Below are 15,593 nucleotides of genomic sequence, written 5' to 3' on the forward strand. Positions count from 1 at the left end.
ACAGCAAGTGTTCACCCCCGAGCCAGCTCCCCACCCTGGGAGTTAGTTCTCCTCTTCTGTCACAGCGTAGGTGCTGTGAATCGTACCCAGACCATCGGCCGAGCTGCGGAGTCGGTATCCTGTCTGTGTTCTAGACTGGCCTTGTGTTCTTGCTCCTCTTGCCTCAGTTTCACAAGTGCCGGTGAGACAGGCATGAACTGCCTCTCCTCTCTACCTCCCCCATTCTCTAATTAAAAAAAAAAAAGCCTTGTCCTTTGGATTAAATGACGTTGACAGAACACTTTTAGACTTTCCTTCTCTAAGTGTTTTTTGCTCATCAGGCTTGCTGATGTTAAACCACCTCAGGGCTTGAGAATAACTGGTTGAGAGACGGTTCTTGCAGAGATGAGCAGGGCTATTCATTCCCCATGGTTCTAGATCCTTGGCTTCTTCTCCCACTGGGTCACCTGAACTCCCTTGATTGCCTTGGTTTTGGTCAGGGTTCGATAGGGGTTTGCTCCTCTCTCCCTGTCTCCTTAATGGGGAGATGATAAACTATCTTACTTTAAGGTAGGCACAAGGGAGGCCAGATTCAAACAGCCTCCTCCTGGGGGCCTTTGTATTTTAGTGGAGTATAAAAACTTAATTCAAACCGATGAATTGTGATGATGGAGTTTCAAGTCCTTCCACAAGGCAGTGGGGGAAACAGATCTGTTTCCAAACAAGGAGCTTTCTTCTGAAATAAAGCCACACCCTTCAGGCAATCTAGTAGAGCAGAGCCTTGAGTAATAAGTGATTGTGTCTTCTAGACCCAAAGATCGCTGTGTGAAGAATTCCTGACTTTTCTCTGCCCCTTTCCAATATAGGGGTCATCAGGCAAGTCCATTCTCACTCCCTGGGCAGCAAAAGTATTCACAGGTCATTTTAGAGGAGCAAACTGTATTTAGGTCAGTTTTCTGTGCCCATTGCTCCAGATAGATGTTCCTGCCCACTTCTGAATACCTCAAGAGTGGGACAGTACCCAGAGTCGCAGAAGACAAACGAATACATGTCTGGATACAGAACACTACGTGAAGTATGGCCCAGCTCCAGTGGGACACCTCTGCATGGACTACACTTGGGAAAATGCAACTGCCTGAAGCTGACAACACTGACCATTTGGTCTCCCTGGGGATAGAAGTAATCTGGGCTCCCCAAAATAGGACAGAAACTCCAAAAAAGCCCAGAAGGCAGGTGGACACCTACAAATTCTGTCTTGCCTCTGACACCCTCTTTTCTTAAACAAGCCAACAATTCCTCATACACATATATTAACAACCTAATGTGGTGGTCCTTGCCTGCAGTCCCAGCATTCAGGAGGCTGATGCTGGAAGATCTCAGGCTTCAGGCCAATTTGGGCACATAGATTCATGGCCTGTCTCAAAAGAGGGAAAAAAGAAAGAGGGAAAAAAAGGAGAAAATCAGGGGGAAAAATCTGTGGAGTATTTTTTTTTCTTTTGATGGAAAAAATACAGATGGGATCTGGGACAAAGCCACCCCATCTTTTGTTCCCTTGGACACTAAATGGAATAAATAGTTCCCTGCATCACAGAGGAGAATTTTAAGTGCTTTGTCTCTGTGGAAGTGGGACAGGCATCCTGGCAACATCTGTCAAACTTCCCAAGTGCTTTATTGTGCCTGCAGCTGGCTAGGCAGTCAAGCATCCTTCCTGTAAGCCAATGGTTCCGAAAGTGAGACCTCCCTGATTTTGTACTGTCACCCTGAAACTCACTCCCCAGGAGGCTTCTCAACACTATCCAGGGCTGACTGAGGCAGAACTCAGGGGCACCCAGCCATCTGTTTGGTTTGCTCTCCAGGTGCCTTTAACCAAACTAAGGTCTGAGAGCCTTCTAGCTGTGATTGGCCTACAACTCATAGGCAACCTAAGAAACTAAAAATGAGCAGGGAGTCCCAGCTCTCTGCTGATGTCCTCACTGTAGCCAGGTCCGTGAACCCCCACTGGCATGACTTGGACCACAGAAGTGACAACTCCTCAGGGAAAGGATTGTGCTCCGTGACTTCCAATCTATTAATAGTTCCCAACCACACAAATCCACACCAGTGCCAAAGGGACAAACTTTTCAAGATGGGTTAACTATCCTCACAGCAGTTTTCTCAGCAGCAAGACAGCCAAGGACTTCTCGGAACTACAGGGCAAAAACCCTGAATTTCTTGCCCTGTGCACGAGGCCCACCTCAGCTGCGACTGGCTACAGAACCAGGTCTACTAGCATCGGTCCCACCCTGCCTCCCCAAAGCCTAGGATGTGTCCTGATTTTCAAAAGGGCTGTTTGCGCACTTCAAGGGCCTCACCTCCTTTCATTTGGGGCTTGGGTACGATTGTACTGGCCTAATTAATTCGTTTTCTTCACGTCCAAGTGGAAGCCACAGCTCAGGGATGCAAATCAAATACAAACCCGCTCTGGGCGCCAATACTCCGGACAATTAAAACAAAGAGCGCAGAGGCAGCAGTGGCTACACCACACAAAACCCTGGGGAAACATCCAGAACGCGTCGCCAATCAGGCGGCAGGGTGGGGCACAGCCTGGGCTCTAAACGTGCAAGCAGGAAAGCGGCCCCAAGCCCTGCAGGTGGACAGGTGGAGGTTGGCAGGGGTCAAAATCCATCCCTAAGGATTAGAAACCAAGCTGCTGCAAGGCTCAACTCCAAGAAAGCACCCTCGGCCCCCGCCCTGCCGGAATGGCGCCCGGGCCACCACTACCCCTCCGCCCCCAAGCCACTAAACAAACCCCGCTGCCTAGTGCCGGGACGCGAAGTGGGAATGAGCGGCAAGCAGCAGGGTGGGCACCGGCTAGAGATACGAGAGGGAGAGATGGAGAAGGGAGGGAGTTAGGGAGAAAGGACGTGGAGGAAACGGAGAAAGTGGGGAGTAGAAGGGGTTGGGGGGTGGGGGTGGGATCGCGGACTGCAAGGGCGCGGAAGGGGCGGAGGAGGGAGCAGGAGAAAGAGATGGGGGCGGCCGAGAGCCCCACGGACCCGGGGGCGAACAGCGGCCGAGGGGCGGGACCACGCGGTCCCCACCTGTGTGGGCGCCCACAGCCCGGAGGGGTGGACGCCGTGGGTTCGGAGGGAGCGACCAGGGAGGCGGGCTGGGCAGGGAGGCCGAGGGAGGGAGGGGACGGGACTGCGAGCGGGGAGGAGCCGGCGCTCGGTTGGGGCTGCGGGGGCGGCGGCGGGAGCGGCGGTGGCGGCGGCGGCGGCGGGTCCGGTGGCAGCGGCAGGTGGCCGGGCGCGCGGCGGGCCGCCGGCCGGGGGCGGGAAGGAAGGTGGCGCCTCGGGCGGGGGCCGGTCCCTGCACCAGGTGACCTGTTCCGGCCGGGATCCGGGCGGCCTCGCCATGCAGTGGCGCGGCGCGGGGCTTTGGTGGCCACGGCGGCGACAGCAGCAGCAGCAGCAGCCGCCGCCGCCGGCTTTCGGTCCCCGGGCCGCAGCCATGGTCCCCCCGAGCGGCGGTGTCCCCCTGAGCCTCGGCGGCCGCCCTGCCAGCGCGCTGCTCTTTCTCTGCTACCTGGTGAGCGCCGGACCTTATTAGGGTCCTTCCTTCTGCGCGGGCCCTGGGGACAGGGTGGGGGTGGTCTGGGACCCCAACCGCAGGAGGTAGGGACCTCGCCGCGACTTTGTCTCTTTTCCTTGTCACTGCGCCCCGGGCGCTCCCAGCCCTTGGGATGAGTACCCGGTGCGTGGACCGGACTTGCCGGCTACTCTCGATAGAGTCCATTCCGCTTCCTCGCTGCCTCGCTGGAGACCAGGGCTAGGTTCCCCTAGAGTACCCTTCTTGTCCCCAGCAACGCTGGACCCTCCCTACCCTGCATTCTTTTCCCGCCCCTTGGAGTGTGGCTGTCCGGCCCTATCCCCACCTGTCCTGGGCTTTTCTTTCACCTTCTTGAAGCTCCTTTCCTTCTTGTGCCCAACTTCTCCTTTTCCTGCCCCCCAACCCCGACCCTCCTTTGAGTTTGCATCGGGTCCTTCCGGCCCAGACGGTTCTGTGCCACCGCACCTCGCGTTTCCAGAGGCTCTTCAACTCCTTGGTCACTCCAGCCAAGTTGCGGGTGCCAGAAAGAAATCTACTTTGTACCACGCTTACCGCCAGAGTGGTGACTTTAGTTGCGTCTTGAACGTTGTCATTTCAGAGCTGCGTTTGGCTTATGCACATCAGTTCGCAGTTTACACACTTCTTGCCTTCTGTTAGACTTACAAACTAGATGGCAGTAACCTATTTTAAATACCACAGAAATGAAGACCCTCAGAGTAAGGTGAGGAGATATTTCCCAGTTCTTTGGATGACTTGCTTTCTCCCATTTGTCCCTGAGTTCTAAGCAAATAGTAAATTTACAGAAGGCTACACCCTTGCTGCCCAGCCTACCTTATGTTCCAGGATCCTGCGATCGAGCTTAGGTTATCTCGCTATATATTACTGTAAATAAATGAAAAGGAAAATGCTGAATCATGAAACTGATGTAATAGGAAATTCACAGAATGCTAAAAAAAACAAGCAATGTCAATGTCCTGAACCCCATTCATGTGGCGCTGCCAGTGTTCGGATCCCAGTCTTCTTCAAAGCTCATCTGCTGAGGGGATGCTGACAGGACTTGGAATTCAGGTTTGAAGAATTTTGTCGCCTATGCAAGCTTGCTGTTGTTTCCAACACTCTTTACTTGGCTTTCATTCCTTGAAGCAAGACAGTGTAAAAATGCAAATATTTACTGTGCCCCTCTCTCTACCTGTTGAACAATCTCTGCTTATACTTGCATTTTAGAATTAACAATACCATTTTTTTGTGGTTGGGTTTACTTTATATTTTCATAAGAAGATGCAGGTAATGGGAATGATTTTTTTTTGGCCCAAGGGATGTTATTATTTAATATTTATGCCACAGGGTTACAGTACACAGACTCATAAATAAGGCTGCCGTGACAGATGACAGGGGTTTTGTTTAAACAGATGATCCTGTATACAGGGCACTGCTGGTTAGTGCAGCGCCAGGATTTATGTAGTTGAGCAGTCCATGAAATAGTTCCATTCAGATGATCTGGAAAGTTCCATGCGAGACTCTCAAGGCCTGGCTGGGGGAGGGGCATTTCTTGACAGCTGACAAAATCAGAGTAACAAGTGTAAAAACCTAAAGGCTAACGTGGCAGAGAAGGAAGCTCCATGCTCACCAAGGGGGACTGGGGGTTTGCAAGGATAGATCCAAGAGGGGAAATGATCCAAGAGTCAACAGGAGGGACCAAGGGAGGTGAGCGGTGAGGAGTGGATATGAGAAGATGAGGGAGGCACCTGTCAGGGTCCATGCTTGAGTGCCTCCTTCTGGAGGGTGTGCAGGGGTGGAGGGGGGCAGCGTCTGATAGCAGGATATCAGACACTTGAATGAGCAAGAGAGCCACACATTGCTGACCTAGAGGGGTTTGCCCACCTAAGCTAAAGCTGGTTTCCAGAGGCAGCCTCCATATTCTGTTCTGAGTGGCCAGCCATGTGTTGGTGACTGTGCTGCTCTGGTATGCTTTACCTGAGACACTTGTGGAAGGTGGGGCTTCTACATCTTGGAGACGCCTGGGGCGTGAACTGGGGGAAATGTATAAATCTGTCATGGGGCGGGGACAATGAAGATGTGGTGTGCTATGTATGGGTTCTCCTTGATGAAGGGGTGCTTCCTGGAGAATCTGACTGGTTGGGAGGGAGGTAGAGGCAGGCAGGTGGAGCAGAGTGTCTAGACAGGAGCTGGTGGTGAAAGCCACTTCAGACCTTGAAAGCCATAATGGCGGCTTCCACTGTGCTAAGTCACGTGTGGCCACTGTCCAGTATGAATTAATCTTAGTATGTGAGAGAGTGGCTCTTGTGATCTCCACTCAGATGAGAGAGGAGTCTCACAGAGGTTAAGCAAGCTGTTGCAGGCCACACAGACAGGCTGAGGTGAAGCCCACATCAACCTCCTTCCCGAGACCCATGCTAGCTCAATTGTCTTCTGGAGTTTGCTTCTGGTAGACCATCCCCCCTTACACAAACGTCCTGTGCATTAGCCGAGCTCCAGCAATTGCCAGCTGCCATGCAACTGTCCAGGATGTGAGGTCATGTCTACAGTAACCTAAGATGGCCGGGCCACGGAATAGAAGCAGGATGTTAAAGAGGAAGGCAAACAGAAAGAAAAGTAAATCCAGAAACTGTTTACCATTGGTAAGGGTGAGGTAAAAACTCAGGTGCAGCCTTTGAGCTGCCTTGTGTCCCAAGTAGATGGTGACCGGACAATGGGTGCTACAATGCCAACTTGCTCACGACTTGGTGGTTCATTCCCATTTTCTGTCAGCCTGCTCACAAAGACTGGGATGCAGGTAGCTTTCTGTGCATGCCCTTCTGGAGGAGTCTGTCCCCTGGAGTCAGGGTTCTGAGGAAGGGCACCTCCCTTCTTCATTGGCTGGGACAAAGTAACCTTCAGTGTCAGCCCACAGGAGTTCTGTCCCTGTAGCTAGGATATTGCTAGAGCATGAATAATTGTGACGAGGCCTGAAAGATAGGCTGAGAAGCCATGCCAGGCAGATTGCTGAAAGATGATTCCTGGTCCCAGTGACTGCCAGAAAATCCTGAGGTCACCAAAGGTCAAGATGAAGAGAGCCTCCAGAGAGAGTAAGGGCCTCTGAAGCAAACGGTTGGACTGCTTCTGCTGAAGTCGCTGCTGCTGAGAAAGCTCCTCACACAGGACTCACCCTGCACCACAGAGCCTCCTGCTGTGTTCTGACACCATTGGGCTTCCCTTCCTCTCCTTGCCTGGCTAGAACTGCCCCTAGTCCTACCCTTGACATTGGAGCTTCTGGAAGGCAATTCTGCCAACTGAACTCTTGTCTCCAATGAGTAATTTTTTTTCCTTAAGTGAGAAAATAAATCTCACCGTAGGCAATATGGATGTCAGCTGGATAGCTGAAGTATTCAGAGCGGACATTTGAGCTTGTTAGACAACTAGGGACAAAGAAATAAGAGGACATTAGCAACTTAGATATATAGAGAGATCGTTAGCCGACAGCGACTGTGATAGAGTTCTTGTACCGGAAGCCCTGTTAAGTGTGCACATCCCATCCATTATCATCCAGGATTATTCATTATCCTTTCACAATATCAGCACAGGATGTAAAAAGTTCTTAAAAAAATGTTAAAGACCCTCAGTTACTCAGCTTGTGGAGCTGTGATTGTGGATATTTGGAATTCAGAGGTGATCTCCAAATGTCCTGTTTGTCACTGACATCCCTGTTCGTCCTGACCGTTGCTCTGGACTCCCCCACGCTGTGGTCCCCACCTTTTGTCTCCAGCTTTCACTGCCTGCCAAGAGTGCAGGAGCAATAGGAACTGTGGTAGAGAAGAAATAAAGGACCCAAGCAATTCTCCCAGATGATGGATAGGCTGGAGCAAACCATAAATAGTCCAAAGTGAATTTAGTTACTCTTTCTATTGGCTTGTCCTGTCCCTCAGAGGGAGGATCTGAGGGAAGAGGTTGAGGAATTGCTGACAGGGTTGTGCCTTGGCAGCTCCTGCCTTCTGTCTTCACCCAGAGAATGGGTTACTCATGCTGGAGTGTATACCCAGGCCCATGTGTCTCTGTGTGACATACTGTCTCTTCCCTGAAAAATGTGGAACAGATTGACCAGAGGGAGTCTTGGTCCTTCCCTTTAAAAGATGAGATGCTGGTGTCTCCAGGTCTCCTTGCCTTAAAACAAAGAGTGGAGACAGGAAGCGGGCTGAGAATACTGTTCGGGGGTGCTTCTGGAAGACAAGAGAGACTGTGCTAGAAAGTGGGATGGGGAGGTAGGCTGCACCTGCCACAGTGCCCAGCACATAGTAGGCCTCCAATCTACTTTATTTAGAAACCAAACCAACCCTCATTCGTCCTTATAGGGTGTAAGCTAGAGTGAAAGTGCATGCTAACTAGTATTGAGGGTCTCTGACACAAGCAGAAATATTGATCACTGTTGGGATGGTGAGTCTCTGGTCAGCTCTGACTGGGAAGGGGCTGAGCTTGATGGGAAATGTCTCCCCAGACGTATCTTGATGGTGAAGGCTATGTTGACATCATTGTCCGGTCTGCATAATTGCATGCTTTGTGGGCATCAAGGGAAGTTTTGCTTATTTACTCAGCAGAAATGGAACAAAATGGGACCTTTAAGCCAATGCAATTGCTTTTTTGACCGTGGAAAGTTTGATCCAGCCAGTTTGGAGAGAGAGTGCTCTGGAGCCAAAGTCTTAGGTGATGGATGGAGTGGCCAGCAGGAGAAAAACAGCCGTGGTTATTGTTTGCGTATCTGACCTGCTCCCACACACTGGTAAGTGTAAATGAACTTCCCATGCAGAGAGTGAATGATTTTAGATTCTCCAACCCCTGCCCATTCCTTCAATACTCAGTAGACCATGTAGAGAAGAAAGCTGGTCTCCCAGCTCTGTGGAACAGGGCTATTCAAACAGACTCACTCCTCATTGATTTGTTTAAAGGAATCAAATGCACTCATCCTAAAAGAAGTTTAGGCCATGTGGATAGTTTTGCTTTGTTGCTGTTGTTTTGTTTTGTTTTTTAAAAATCCGGAAGATCTATGGGCTCATCTGTCCTTGATGCCCAGGCTGAATCAATGAGTTAAGGTTTCTAACTTGGGTTCTTCTATTATGAACACACATTCATAATAGAACCGATCTATTCCATTTTCTAAAAATATTACAGTACTCAATTACAAAGGCAAAACAGTTTATGTTTTGTGACAGCGCATGACATTCTTAAATTTGACTTTGATTGGGGCTCCCTTCTGCCGGAACCAGTCATCTGAGGGCTCTGGAGTCTTTCCCCGGTCCCGAGTGAACAGAGCAATTCTTTAGTTTATGGAGTGGAACATTGATATGGTCGCTTAAACAGCATGATATGAAAGGGACCAGAATTTCCCCTTCCCACCCTGAATGCCTAGCTTAGAGCTGCAGTGCATTTGAGGTTTGTGTGTTTTTGTTGGTGGTAGTGGTCCCTCCCCAACCCCCCACATTATCTCAGAAGCCTAGAATACAAGTTCAGAGATGTGGCACTGCCATGATCAACAAGAATGAACCTGTCAGATGAATCAGAATCCAGCAGGGTAAGGGGCATGAGTGGAAAGTTTTTTAATAATAATAATTTTAAAAAGGCTTTAAAAGTTTCTAGAGGCATGGAGAAATTTCAGGATGTAGGCTGGTCGTCTGAAAGATCAGGAGGGAGGAAAAAGCTGGGAGAAGTCTATCCCAACTGGTCCAATTGGTGCCACCTTCTAGAACCTCTCAGGTCTTAGCTCAAGGCTTGTTCCTTGGCCTGGCAATGCTGATGGAAAGAGGGAGCCAGGGAGGCTTCGTGGGGAGTAGGCTGATGGTCATCCTTTATGGGAGAAGTTGGAACAGTAAGGACGGACAGTGCACTCTCAAGTTTGGATCAGCTGTTTGGGTTTCTAGGTACCTTCGAGGGCTGTGAGGCAGGAGATTGACCATCCAAACACCTGGTGGATCCTCTTTCCTAATGCTTTATTTTTTTCCAAGGGACATACTAAATCCCACCATATACCAAGGTCTCTTTCAGAATCTGGAGATGTGACAAGGATATAGGCTCTGGCCTTGGAGTTTCTAGACCTAGGGAAGTGCGGGCAGCCCTTTTAGTCTATGTTAATGCAACCTGGCACAAGAAAATACCTATGACGCCTGGACCCGTGTCACACCCGAAGCTGGAACTCTTCAAGTTAATTGCCTTATTTTCCTGGCAGGAAACAGCTGACAACCACACACATGGCCTGAGCCAGGAAATCAGCTTTGGCTTAATCAATATTTAGAGTGTGATGTGTTACTAATCGGTGTTGGTTTTGTACATAGCAGAGGTAGCTGCAGCTCATGGTGTAGCAGCTGCCCTCTGGGCCTGCTCCCTCCTGGGAGAAGCCAGCTTGCTTCGTTGTGGATGTGTCCCAAAGACTAGAGATCCTAAGGGCTGCTCAAAGGCCTTAGGCCAATGCTGTGCACACCACACGTGGGGTGATTTTAGGACCAGCGTATCCCTATTACATTACAGAGATGCCGCCCTCTTCCTGCAGTCCTGTTTATGCTGCAGCCACCACGAGACTTCTCCTACTTCTCAAATGAGCTGCCTCGCTGCCCAGCCTAGCATCAGGTTCTCATCCAATTTGAATCTTTACTAAAAGAAACAATAGCAGGATGTCAACACCTACCACTCGGGTGCCTTAGAGAACACAGCCAGGCCCCATCAGGTCACTGTTCCTGTGTCTTTCATCCTGTGTCTCCCACAGCAACTCCATACAGAGCTCAGCTTCTATCACTCTGTGTTTCAGAACTCCACCTAGAAAAAAGCTTGATGTTGTTGAACAGTGGTTGGCAAACTACGGGCCAGCCCAGACAGTGTGCCTGTTTGCGAACAGAAGTTGTGTGGTACAACAACCTCCTTCAGTCATATGTAATCCTGTTGACTGTTTTCCCACCACAAAGGAGTGCAAGTGGCCAGAGATACCCAAGATGAGTCAGACTTCACATCCCATGGCTTCTAAATCCTGAAGTTCAACCAATCAAGGATCAAAAATATTGAACGAACGATTGCGTCTGTACTGGCAGATGCTTCCTCGTTATTTTTTCTGGAACAGCATAATATAACAGCTATACACAGAACATTTATGTGACGTAAGTCACCTAGAGATCATTTACAATATATAGGAAGAGGGTCAGAAAGATGACTTGACCAGTAAAATGCTTGCCTTATAAACACAAAGCACCCAGAACGCATGTTAAAAAAAAAAAAGTTGAGCATTGAGCCGACATAGTAGCACACACCTTTAATTCCAGTACTCAGGAGGCAGAGGTAGGCAGATCTCTGAGTTCAAGACCACGCATTTGAAGCTAGCCAGAGCAACATACTTAGACCTTATTTCAAAAAAACAGATGACCAAATAAGACCAGATGAATGTGATGGTGTTTATTTTTATCGCCAGTCCTGGGGAAGTGGAGGCAGGGGGATCCCTGGGACTGTCTGGCTGAGCTTATTTGGTACGTTTCAAACCAATGAAAGACCCTGTCTCAAAACCTCAAAACAACACCACTCTCTGAACAAAACATCTAAACAAACAAAGAAAATTAGGGTGGACAACAGCAAACGTCATCCTCTAGCCATCATATGTGCATGCACACACATGTGCTCCTGTTACACACACAGTTCTACACAGTTACCCTGTACTGTGTAAGGCACCTGAGCATCCACAGACGTTAGTATTGTTTGGGGGATCCAGAAACCAATGCCTTTCAGAGACGGAGAGATGAGTGCTTTCTTACCATTTAGCCTTAAGAAAAAGAACAAGTTCAATGACCTCAAATCTCGAATAGCACGATCCCTAGAACAGTTCGAGCTACGTCTGTAATTTTACATTCAGTAGTTGCCACATTGAAAAAGTAAACAAGAACAGGTATGATTCATTTTAATACATTTCATTTAATCTGAAGTATCCAAATATTATCATTTTGACGTGCAATCAATGTAAAAACCATTAATAAGATACTTCGCAGCCTTTTGTTAAATAACAAAGCTTTGAGATTCAGGGTATGTTTTACACGTCCAGCATGACACAAGTGTCTGCTCTGCCTCCTGACTATCACAGTGGAGAACATATGTGTCGAATCTGCATTCTCTCCGTTTGCTTTTGCTGACTCTCAGGGCTTAGAACCAGAGGAAAATACAATAATCTTCATACGAGTATCCAGGCATTTTCTTTTGAAACGGAATTTGGAAGCAAGGCCCCGGAGAGGTGTGGGGTGAGGTGTGACTCCACCTCCGTCAGCCACAATGTGACGAGTGTAACGCGCTGGGCAAACTGTGGCACTCTGCCCTTATTAATGCAGGAAAGTGTGACGGGCGCATTTTCAAGCAATCAGATGTAAAATAATGAACAGGCTTATTAAGAACCACACTTCGCAGGGGAATCAAATGGCTTTCCCCCTGCTTTTCTGTTCAAAGGAGAGCTCTCTCCTTTCAGCATTGAAAATGTGCTGGGGAAAAAAATAATAAAATAAAAGCAAGAAAACTGGGCCTGGGTGAGTCTTTCAGAAGGTTTGGAAAGAATGGGAACCAGTGTTATTCTCTGGAAGAGAACATTGCTGTGGTATGCGCTGTACCAAGGTGGGCTCTGGACTCTGTGTTTGCCCGGCCTTAAGAAGTGAAAGGTTCTTGCATGGATTCCTATGGGCAAGCATCTGGGGCATCACCCAAGCATAAGATGCGCTGGCCAACTGTCTGCTGGCTTTGGGGAAATTATGTTTGAATGTTGAATGAATGCATTCTTCCTGTGGACCAACACTGGAGTCATCTATTTGTGCAAAAGGAGGATGCAGCACAGAGTTCCCAGGCAGCCATGAATCTGTCTAGCCATGATGTGCTTTGGGGTGGGCATTGTGTCAGTGGTGGGTGTGTGAAGGTGAAGAAAAAGAGTCTGTCTCCTGGGTCAGCTCTGCTAGCCCATCAGTGGGGAGACATGACCGATGCAGATGCTTGCTGTTTCCTCGTCTGCAAAGTGAAGAAGAGGGCCAGCCATTACTGATGGCTCCTGCTCCTTCCAACTATAAGATTATTTGTAATGTGTGTTTCCTCCCTGTAATTTAGTGGTATGGATGAGAGCAGAAAGCAATTAATCCTCTTCCAGAGGGGTGGACAGTTGGAGCTGTTCACACCCCTTACAGATTTCGTCCCCCTGGTTGCCCATGCTGCATGTAAAGGAAGAGTCAGCCCTACCACTCCCTTTTTGCCATTTGTGGAAACTGACACTTTCCTCTCTTAGGATGGTTGCTCTCCACTCTGAATATTCATGTGGTCTAGAATGCAAACTATGATGATATAGCCACACATATCTGCTCCCTACACTGTCTTCTGGCCACCTCGTCCTTCCACATTCCACAGCGACAACTAATCCTATGTGTATTCAAGTGATTTTGTTTTTAAACGGAACGACGCATGCATGCATGTGCTCGTGTGTGCATGTGTGTGCATGTATGCATGCGTGCACGTGTGTGCTTTGCAACCCAGTATGGTATTTATGAACCCTCTCAAAAAATGGCAAGAATAACAAAAGTTACAAACCCAAAACAGCCTTCAGAGATAGTCCCGTCGTCTGTATATAAAGATGTCGAGTCGTTGTGTGGATGTAGAGTACTCTGGAACCGGAAGTACTTCATTTACGTAAGCAGTGGACACGTACACATTTTATCTTCCACTGTGACAGATAGTGCTGACATGAGAAGCCTGTACTTACCCCCTTGCCCACAGATTTCAGACATTTGTAGGATAAGATCCTACAGGTGGGATGTTGGGCCAGGCAATGATTGCATTTCCTCTTGGGTAGGTGTTGCCTGATTGCCTTGCAGAAACAACCAGCAGAGTACATGTGCCTCCCCACGCTGCAGCCGGCAGAACCTGAAATCTAACCTTGATCTTGAGAGTCTAGTAGGTTGAAAATGCCATCTCTGTGTGGCTTTAATCTGCTTTTCTGTCCCCGTGAGTGGAGCCATCCTCATCACTGAGTTATGAGCAGCTCATATTTCTGTTGAACAGTTCCCCTAACCCTCGTGCATTAAATCCAGAAGAAAGCACCACCCCCTTCTCAGAAACCTGCAGAGGGGAGTGCTCCAGCTCTGGTCTGGCACTCACCATTCCCAGAGCCAGACTCGCTCTTCCTTTGTTTTCGTCTCAGGTTCTCTTGCCTGCTTGCGTCTTTGCCATTGTTCTAGTCTCTGGCCAAACCATACATGTTGCTTTCTCCTCAACGTTCGGATTCTTTGCTTCGTTCCCCGATTTGATTTTGCTGTTCCTATTACGTTCAGCCTCTCCCTTGCATTGTCTCCTGGAGAACCTCTTCCATCCTACAAAGCCCAAATGGAATCCTTCTAAGCCCGATCTAGACCACCCACTCCATTGTGCTTGAGTTGGTGATCTGGATTAGGCTTGATTACCATTTGATTGGCACACTGGACATGTTCGCTTTGCTCTTTTTTTTTTTTTGAAAACAACTATTGACAGGTTTGTTTCCCTGATACAAGACGTCAATTCTCATCCACCTTTGCTCCTACGTGGCTCTAAACTACAATGAAAAAGTGAAGAAGAACCCCCTTCTCTTTCTTTGTAAGACCAGAGTAGCTTTAAAGGTCTACAAAAAATATTTATTTGTTTTGCTTGTGTGTGTGTGTGTGTGTGTGTGTGTGTGTGTGTGTGTGCACGTAGGTTCCAGGATTGATCTCCGGTCGTCAGGCAGAAAGGGCCTCTACCCAGTGAGCAATCTTGCCTCCCCTTTCTCACTTTGGAAACAAGGTCTCACTCTGTGCCCAAGTCTGGAGTTCATCATGTAGAACATGTCGGTCTCGAACTTGGCAAAATCTTGCTGTTTTCTGCCTCCGGAGTGGTGGGATTGGAGACATTCGTAATCAAAGCTGGCAGGTGAAATGACCTCTGCTGTGAGACAGTCTTCATTTACACAGCTGACTGTTTTGAAGGGTGGGGTTCAGTAGGGTTACATAAGCTCACATTGTGCACAGCTGCTACTCTTCTCATCACCGGACGAAACTCTCACATCAGCCACTCATCCCCTACACACACACACACACACACACACACACACACACACACACACTCATGCACACCTTGTTGATTCCTCCTTTATTTTGTCTCCATGAGTCTGACTCCTCCACCTTCTCCTGTAAGTGCCCCATACAGCGCTTCCTGCTTCGTGCTTGGCTTCTTTCATTTAGCTTATCTTTAAGGTCCACCCATTTTATAGAATCGCAGAGTCCCATGCCACTGTAGTATGCATAGGCCACCCTGTTCTTCTCATCACTGATGAACACGAGAGCTGCTTTCGGCTATCTCAGTGTGGCTGTGAATATCAGCATCTAGTTATTTCCTCAAGTTCTTGCTTTCAACCTTTTGGGCTATGTTTGTAAGAAGAATCATGGGATCAGACCACGTGGTTCTTACATTTTTTAATTTAAAAACAGAAGAGGCTTGAATCTTTACCGTAAAGGCTCTATCATTTTACCCTGCCACCTTCAGTGCACAAGGATTACAGTTTCTCCGAGGGCTCACCCATGGTTGCCTTCTAGGCTTTTTTTTTCTTCCTATTGTTTCTTTTCTTTCAATCATAGCCATCAAAATGGGTGTGAAGTGGTCACAGTGACCTTGCTCTGGACACCTGAATCACAAAGTCATGTCAAGAAGGGCTCAGCTAGTCATAGTTCATTACCTCAGGCTAACAGCACTGCCTAGATTTTTGTAACCAAGCTCCTCAGATGTCTGGAAAGAAATGCACAGAGTGAGAGGACTTGAAGAAACAACCAACTGGGCACACTGCTAACATCTTCCTTGGCACTTGTCCCATCATGCATGGTGAAAGAACAGGACCAAGCAGCTGTGGTCCAAGCTTGCCTGTGTGGAGCAGCAGAGACCTCCTGCTGGGCCATTTGCAGGCTAGGAGGCTTGCAGGCTTGCCCTGGCTTCACTCTTACAGGAGATAAATATGCCAGACTGGCCTTCTTTTTATGTTC

At 48.7% G+C, this 15,593-nt stretch overlaps 1 protein-coding gene across 2 annotated transcripts in view; it reads left to right on the forward strand.

The window, feature by feature from the left end:
• Positions 1–3,221: 3,221 nt before the first annotated feature.
• The window catches only part of Sel1l3 (SEL1L family member 3), a 107,193-nt gene continuing 94,821 nt past the window's right edge, over positions 3,222–15,593 (forward strand). The window contains exon 1 of one of the 2 annotated variants that reach the window (NM_001427327.1): positions 3,222–3,549. In NM_001427327.1, the coding sequence (NP_001414256.1) occupies positions 3,376–3,549 (174 nt within the window). In that variant the 5' untranslated portion in view covers positions 3,222–3,375. Of the gene's footprint in view, positions 3,550–5,716; positions 8,342–15,593 lie in introns of those variants that run through there. The other variant, XM_006251033.5, reaches the window with a different exon arrangement.

The sequence above is a fragment of the Rattus norvegicus genome, chromosome 14 (assembly GCF_036323735.1).
Source record: "Rattus norvegicus strain BN/NHsdMcwi chromosome 14, GRCr8, whole genome shotgun sequence".
NCBI lineage: Eukaryota > Metazoa > Chordata > Mammalia > Rodentia > Muridae > Rattus > Rattus norvegicus.